This window comes from Phoenix dactylifera, chromosome 4 (genome assembly GCF_009389715.1).
Source record: "Phoenix dactylifera cultivar Barhee BC4 chromosome 4, palm_55x_up_171113_PBpolish2nd_filt_p, whole genome shotgun sequence".
NCBI classification, from domain to species: domain Eukaryota; kingdom Viridiplantae; phylum Streptophyta; class Magnoliopsida; order Arecales; family Arecaceae; genus Phoenix; species Phoenix dactylifera.
Genome location: NC_052395.1, coordinates 15,127,956 through 15,136,616, shown reverse-complemented (window position 1 = coordinate 15,136,616; position 8,661 = coordinate 15,127,956). Strand labels below are relative to the sequence as shown.

At 36.2% G+C, this 8,661-nt stretch overlaps 1 protein-coding gene across 1 annotated transcript; it reads right to left on the bottom strand.

Moving 5' to 3' along the window:
* Nucleotides 1-875: 875 nt before the first annotated feature.
* On the bottom strand, nt 876-7,769 carry LOC103715941 (GDSL esterase/lipase CPRD49-like). Its single transcript, XM_008803741.4, has 6 exons — nt 7,558-7,769; nt 4,384-4,461; nt 2,077-2,217; nt 1,925-2,001; nt 1,699-1,848; nt 876-1,317 (listed from the first exon to the last, which is right to left on the bottom strand). Exons 1-6 carry the CDS (start codon nt 7,726-7,728, stop codon nt 1,104-1,106), a joined length of 831 nt encoding a protein of 276 aa, XP_008801963.3. The 5' UTR covers nt 7,729-7,769; the 3' UTR covers nt 876-1,103.
* Nucleotides 7,770-8,661: the final 892 nt, after the last annotated feature.

Genomic DNA, 8,661 nt, shown 5'->3' with positions numbered 1-8,661 from the left:
TGCGTACAATGCACGAGTTATGGGCCTCGAGCCTAAATTATATACATTTCTATTCAGATGTTAGGCCGAGCCTATTTAATATTTGATATATTGTTTGCCAAACCGGGCCCATGATTATTGCAGAAAAAAGATAGGACTTGTTCTCTCTTAACAAATAAATGATGTGCAACGGTATTTTGGAAATAGACTAAAAAATGGAATCCAAAATAGATTAATCGGATATTAGAAGGTTTTAGTTTGCACATAACACTTTGCAGTTGACTCTTTTTTTTTAAAAAAAAAAAAGTAGCTTTTGTCTGCCTTTTGTGAATATATATTTTTGATATAATTCTGTTCCCGGGCACTACTACCTTGCAATTTGGTATTAGAAATTTTATTTTAGAAACCTCACCGGTGACATGCCAATAAATGAACCTTTTTTTTTTTTTTGTTCAGAAACATGGTTCGAATGCCACCTTCCATTTCAAACTCAGGATCTCTTCCATGAGAAAATAATGTATAATGCTCCCGTACGCAATCCAATGAAACCAATCAAAAATTTAACGCCAGAAACATGAGCTAATGATTTCAAATATAGTGATGCAATCTCATATTAGTTTGTAGTTGCAATCTCTCTCTCTTTCTCGGAAACTGTTACATAGCACGATTTTTCAAGGATGAGTAAAATCATTTATCATCCAATTTTTCCCAAGCTTGGTGCAAAAAGTGCAAAGCCATCCTCCTCATTCTTCTTCACTTGCTTCTCATTGCTGCAGCACAAACGCATTTGCAGCTGCTTGCACCAGCAGGCTGGTTTTGGGTGAAAGAACAGCATCAAGTAACATTTTCCGCAGTATATACATCTTTGATCTTCCACGATCATAACACAATTCAGGTGCAAGAAGAAACAGATAGCAATTAGTTATATTGCATGAATGCTAAGTTCAGCCAAGAGAATTATTATTCATATCCATCAAAAATATCTCTAATTCAAGCAGTACAATAAAAACCATACTAGATTAGTGCAGCTCCAAGGAAATAATGGTTGCCTAGAGTCCTCTCTACCACTCCAATAATAACCAAACCTTATTAGCGCCAAATTGGTTGAGCGCCGACACAATAATTTAGTCCCATTGTATTTCTCGGTGAAAAGTCCACTCAGAAGGGTTGAAGGTAGATGCTCCATCAGAAGCTACGAGATAATAACGTGAATCCTCCCCAAACTCGGTGGGCAAGGACTTCCAGTGTAGTGAAGGCTCCCACTCAGCTTCTTTAAGGACCTTCAATATCTCTGCCACTACTATCTTGCTTCCTTCAGAGGAAAAGTGAATGCCATCCCTGAAAGAATTTTTATCAGTACAACATCTTGAAATACTTCATCCATGATGCACATAATTAATCACCAATGAAACCAGACAAAAGAATTTTAGAAACGAGAAGCAAGCAAATTTATTGCATCTGAACATTTCTGAACATTCACTGCAGACAAATATGGATTATCGGATAAGTGAAGCAAATGCAGCTATATAATATCGGTCTGTCCTGATGAGGAAATGCCAAACTCTTGTCAAGACCTAAAAGGAAAAATTGTAGTGATATGAGACAGGAAAATAGATAAAAATTCCATTTCCTGTTGTAACCAAGAAGATGCGCAAAAATAAAAACTTCAAGGGTCCAGAGTTTCAGTAACATGAGCAGAAAATGAGGAAGCAGACTCACGTGAAGCAGACAGTAGCCCAGTCATCGCGCTTTTGTATAGCAGTCCAAAGATCAACAACCTTCAGGTCCATATCATTACACAGTTGTATACAAGCTTCAGAATATTTTCGGCACAACTCATTTGACCGCACTATCTCCCCTAGAACAGGACTGGGTTGGAAAACAAACAGATTAAGTCTTCAAAACAAGAACAACAAATACAACAAATATGTAGGCATTATAGCACCTTCTTAACTGGCGAAGCATTTCCTCATTGATAGGAGGGCAACTGAGGAAAATAATGCGTGTCTTTTCAGATAGACTCTGAATATAAAGTAATATTTCATGTCAGAAAATTCTTTAAAATGCATGTATCAATGATTTTAGGCTCAAAGTTACCTTAAGATGTTCTGCAATCCTAGTCATGTTTTCAATGTATTCTGGAAGTGGCACATGAGGACCTAAGCCAGATGGATGAGGTCCCATTGAGTCATTGCCACCAAAGTAGACTATCACCAAAGAAGGTTGCACAGCTGCATCCTAAGACACAATAAACAGATGCAAAGTAACTTAGTTAACCTGATATATGAAGGGTAAGAGTTGAAACAAGCAATATAATATAATAATAGGAATACCATCCAACTCTTAAAGTAAGCAAACTGAAGTAGGAAGAGTAAGAGATGGTGCATTGTTCATCTAAACAATAGCATTAGAGTTCCGTGTTTTAAGACCCAGGCAGATTGACCAGGCTGACCATCCTGACCTGTCACCCATAACCTTTGGCAGGTTGGATCAACTTGAAGCCTTTACTGCCAACATCCAACAGCCAGATCTCATCTCCTTAAGGTTTAAAACATTTTTGCCAATGCTGTAGGAAAGAAAAGGGTGGTATTTTGCACTCTTCTCCCTCAAAGTTCGAAGACAATTTGAGTCGACATGCATCATCTCTCCTCCTCCATCCTCTTATTTAAACTGGCTACCGGCATCAAGGAGGCCATTAGCTACCAGCTGCTAGCCTCCAGTAGTCCCGTCATCATTGATTGGGGGTGATCTCTATTTTGACTGTGTAGTTGTTACTTTCCCCATTCTCGTGAAGGTATCCACAGAAAGTTGAGATTATCATATCTCTATTCTTTAAGTAGTAACTGAACATTGAACAGAGTTTTATACCCATAATTCATAACAGGGATTTCTGGATTTCATACTCTAGCTAATCTCTTGGTAACATATCGCTTGTATTATACTCTAATTCTTTATTAAACTGGACTTCATTCTTTACAGGTTGGAACTCCATTATTGATTCCCCATATCCTCTGTCATGAAATATGCTCTTTCATATATGGAAAGGCCAACAAATCCATCAGTCTCCTGGGAAATATTGCTCTTCTCAAACATAGAAGGCAAAGGGGTGCATTTCTGTTCAATGATGATATGTGAATTAATTTATGCACTTTGTTGGTTGTTAAGACTGTGAGCATGTTTTCCACCAAATACTTGTTGCCATGCGACTACATCTATTTAGGGCATTGGTTATTTTTCAGTTAGATGGCCTCTATGATACGTATCTTAATGTAGTCATCAATTTACTGTAATAAAAGGCTACTGTATTTTTTTAAACATTTCCATTTTTCTAATATTTTTTATTTTTATACTATTTTTGGATTTTTTATGATATCATAGCTTAATCTGTTGGTCTATAGTCGAACAGCAGTTGAATAGTCGACCCATGAGCTGGCCGCTAAAACAGATTGGTCCAGGACAATCATTTCAGAACATTGCCAAAGGTAGCATTAAAACCATTTGTGATAATATTTCCTACAGTCAACAAAAAGGGGTGAAGGCTTGTTGACAGTAATAATTTACGAAAGTAAAGATCAACAAAAGCATGAGTTTGCATCGATATGTCAAATTGGAATTATATAGGTGTCATCTGTTACCTACACTAGATCATGGCACATTCAAACGCACGTGATTGCTTTAAGTGTCATGGGATGACTATGTTCATCAATCAAAAATTTTCACAATGGATTGATAGATATACTCCCCTTTTTGTTTATATATGTTCAAAGGAGTTAGCATGGCCTAGGACTCTCGAATGGAAGGATGGACATGGAACTCCCAGATGGATCACAGAATCAAATAACTGGAGGACCTTCTTCTTTTTCTAAAGAATAGGCGGGTTTATCTTTTAATATAATACATGGGACAGGTGGCTAAAAGGAAGTATGCTGAGGGCTTCATGGGGCCATGAACAGATGGCTCAAAAGTTTGCTTTATAAAGTGAAAAGATGGTTATAGTTCTTTTCCAGATTGAGAGGCAGCAGCTATAACCACTGGTTAAAATCCAGTTGAGCTTGGACTTTTCAAGACCTGAATGAGGCCTTGGCATTTTTTGTATGTGAGTAAACACATGGGTTATCCAATCATGTCACTGTAGTTTTTGTTTTTATTCACACACTAGATATAAACAGTTGAGAAATGTGGACTACATGAAATAAACCATTTTTCTAACAGGATGCATGCATTGTAGCAAAGTTTCCACACAAACAACTCACCAATTGGATAGGCATACATGCATTATGAATTGACCTAGAATTGTTGCAACCAATTGAACAATAGCCTAAAAGAGTAGTAGTTTCAGCCATCAATGAATCGCTTACCTAAGTTATTCAACAAAGTGATGTTTGAAAAAAGTAAAATCTATACCTTGGGGAAGATTTTGTCAATCACTTGGAGAGCAAGTCTTGAGTTCCAACCAGCATATCCTCGCAGCAAAATATCAGCCTATTCCGAATCACAGAGAAAACGATAAAAGCAGCCAAGTGATTATAGAATTTTTACTTTTTTCAAATGCCAAATAAATATGTTAAACAAAACACTCAATGGACTTTAGGTTTCCACCGCTAGATACATGGCCATATGGTTGTGTAGGGAAAATTTTAGGATATTATTGACATTTTGGTATTGCTCTTAGTCTAACTATGAAGTGTCTATTAGAGTTCACCCCCACCTCGTGGTTTAAAGGAAATGTTCCCTTAGTCTTCCAAGTTTCCAAACTTTTAACAGCAACAAGCTATTCCTATATTTCCCGAGGAAAAAATAATCCATGCCTTTGGATATTTTCACCCTTTCAGGTGCTGTTTGGTTGACAGTTTGATGGAAACTCTTTTTAGAAAGTCATAATTTTGTAAAAACATGTTTTGCTAAAACATATTTTACAAGATTTGTTGTATGGCAAGAAATTGGGAGAATCTATCTAAATCCGGATTACTAAGATGCAGGAGAGCCTGTTTTGAGAAAAACATAGAACCCCAAGTCTTTCATAAAACCTATTTTTCTTATTTTGCAAGACACCCAGATTTGTTAAAACCGTTAAAAGTTTTTCCACAAACAGCTGGTTTCATAAAATTCTAAAATTTTTTATTTTAAAAATAATTTGCTAAAACTGTCCAACAAAACAACACCTTAGAGTCCCATCCAGACATTCAGGTATTTGGACTTAACACTGCAAATCAGTAAACATGTGATGCAGCAGAGAGTGGTGAATAGTTCACCACTTTCCCATCTTGGTTTGAGTTCTTTCTTGTCTAATTTCTTTAATGACTCTTAAATAACAGATTTAAGTAGCATTTTCGTTTGTGAAATGGTTCCTATTGATATCCAAGCATAAACTTATCTGTATCTACCACATGAAAAAATGAGAGATGATGGAGACTCATCAGATGATAAAGTCCATCCGATAGGATTGTCGTTAGCAAGATGAAGTAGAGAGAAACACTTGAGGTCGTATGTGCTCCATGCATGCCTTTTGAGAATTGGGGGAAATTTGCAAGATAGTGAACAGGTCCACAAGGTAATTTTGGTTTATATAATTCTGCAACAAAAATGACCAAAGCATATAAAATGAGTGTAGCAAATAGACAAAGATCCCCCAAAAAACTCTTTTTTCTTTTCCTTTCTTGGTAGAAAGGTAGAGAATTCCCAATACCCATTCTATCCTTCTTTTTCCTTGCTTCTTTTCCTCTTTCCAGTGTCTTCAGAAAATCCAAGCATTTCTGATTGATTCAAGATCCTCTGTACTTGAAATGTGCGCCTTGAGAAGGATCCTAAGTCATATCTTGGAGATTGTAGAATCAAATGCATATTTTTGCAGGGGGAATGGGAGAGAACTTGTTTCAGGACAATACTTAAAAATGTCTCAACCAAAATTAAGTTCTTCTGATTCTCTTTCATGGATTTTATGGGTAATTGAACTGCCCTACTAAGCTTTACTCAAACAATTTAAATAAATATTTAAATTCTCAATATGTAGATTGCGTCAACTTGACTTTTGCTAAGAAAAACTCTCCCAAGATTGAGTTTCTCCGGACAGGAATAATAGTGTCAGTGACGATAAAACTGAGTATTCGCTCATCATATTGTGTTTATCTTTCATTCACTAAAGCATGTTCTATTCTTCGCACAAGAAGATTGAAACCTCTTCCACTGGATTGGGCAAATCCTCTACGAAACAAGATCATCTTTATACATGCTGAATAGCATTTATTGCAGCATTACTAGAATACATGAATTATCAGAAGATTTGTCCAAGAAAATTACATGGATAAATTATTTGAGATGGTTGACACTAGGTACGTTATGTAATAAAACCATAAACTCCAAGTGATAATGCATAAATTCAACCTAAGTGACATGGCATATAAGCATGGTCAAAATAGCTGCCGTGATTAAGAAGATGACATTCTCCTAGGAATATCAAATGAAGGTGAGAAGCTGAAGCTAAAGAACCATAATCAATCCAATTTAAGAAGAAACCTAAGGAAAAGAAAGGAAACTTAAACAAACTGTCATAATAAAATATCAGATTTGACCATCATTTGATTATGAAACACTGACTCTCCTTTAGATCCTAAGACAAAAAATTCATCTTTTTTTATCTTTTTCAGTCCTCTATCCAAGCATGCATTCGAGATTTTGTAAGAAGCTATATATTATTGCCCTTTGATTCATTTATTTTGGTGGCAATGCTAAATCGTTGTCCCAGAAATTTGTTCAAAGACAAGATAATGGAGTTATGAAGGTTGGTGGTGCGCGGAAGGCAATTGTTGTTTGATAGGATAAGTTGCACTTAAAAGAATATTTGGTTGGATTTTGTAGCCTAAATATGTCAAATGCAGCTCTGCAATTTTTTCTTCAAGTTTTGTTCAAGACTATTTTCAGTTTCTTACACTTTCGTCAGCCTCCTAAATTAATTGAAGCTGCTACGCCCATGGAATTTTTCAGTGAATGCCCTCTTGCATAGAGAAGAAGGGTCCTAAGAATTTTAAAAAAAAAGAGAAAGAAATGTCGCAGAAAGGCGTAGAATTTTATCTACTCCTCTTCAAAAGATGACATAGAGGTGGACTGGTGATTGAAGAGAGGGATGAAGAGAGGGGTTATGGAGGCAAGAATGGCGGGGATTGCGATGCGACTACGAGTATCTAATAATGAGAACCAGATCGTGAAGAAACGAATGCTCTGTTGAAAGAAATGACCCGTACTGCATTAGCTAACTTGGGATTTTTTGACACTCTTAAGATGACTCATTGGAACAAGCCGACAACACTTGCTAAACTCATGCTCATCTTAATGGAAATCCTCGATATCGAACATCAAAATCTTCAATCGACATGATCTATTGGCCCTTTCGAACATAAATTAAATCATCAACATATCTCTTCTTCAGATGGAGACATTTCATCGGAGCCAACATACAAGAGAACGAATTTTGAACAAGCATCAGTTTCTCCGGGTGCGGATCCAGAATTCTAAATCAGAATTCTATGAAAATGGATGACAAATAACGAAATAAGAGGGGTTTGGAGGTTGCGTATCAGATACCTTGCGTGCGTAGATGTCGGCGAGGGTGGCCCCCCATCCCTCGTTGCTGAAGCTGAACTGGACGATGGAGGAACCGAACAGAACGAACAACGGCCGCTCCGGCCCCACCATTCCTCTTCCTCTTCGTGATTCCGCCGGCTCCATTCTCCCTCTCTCCCTCTCTACATACATCTCTTCACCATGTTCGTTGCATGTATCTCTCCACCATGCTCGCTGCACGTGTTTTGCACGTGACTTGGACCTTTTCTCGCGTTTCCAAAATAAAATAATCTGAGGACGTCAAGCAAGCCGTCCGGAAAAGACGCAAGGCGGTTTATTTTATTGGATAATTTGTGTCAATTATTTCAGAATACCCTCCGGCACCCTCTCACTCCTCCCATATAAAAAAAAAGCAAGCAAGCACAACCGCTCTTTTATTATTCTCATTTGGCACTCCTGCTGTCTGGAATTAATGGCCCATCAATTTGATTCATCTCATTGTCAAAATAATTTTTAGGATCCTCCCATCTGTCTCAAAAGTGTAATCAAAAGACCCTGCGGTTGTCATTAAGCTGAATAAATTCGGTTTCTATAACCTGTTCCGCAAGGAGTTATTTTACATCCAGAATATTTAAATTTATGTAAATATTTTTTTAAATTAATATTTACATATATATATATATATATATATCCTCATCAAATACTTGTTTTCTATGTATACACATGTCATCTAATGTCATTAAACAGTTTGTGATTTAAATTAAAATGAAGAAAAGAAAGATAAATATGCAAAAAAAAAAAATTTATAAGAGTATACATGAAAATAGCAATTTTGGAAGGTATTCATGCAATTTCATATATTTAGAAGGATATACATGCAAAAGAAATTTAGATTTTTGCATAAATATCCTTTTAAATATTAATAATGCCTTCCAAATTGATATTGACTTATATGTTCTCACAAAATACTATTTTTGTATGAATACTTTTGATATAACGATTCAGCTAACGTAATTAGCCAAAATTATATTTATTTAAATTAAAAATTAATTATAATTATGAAAGTATCTTTTTATTTCTAAAATGGGTAACAGGTTAACAGATCTCACTCTAACTAAAACAAGT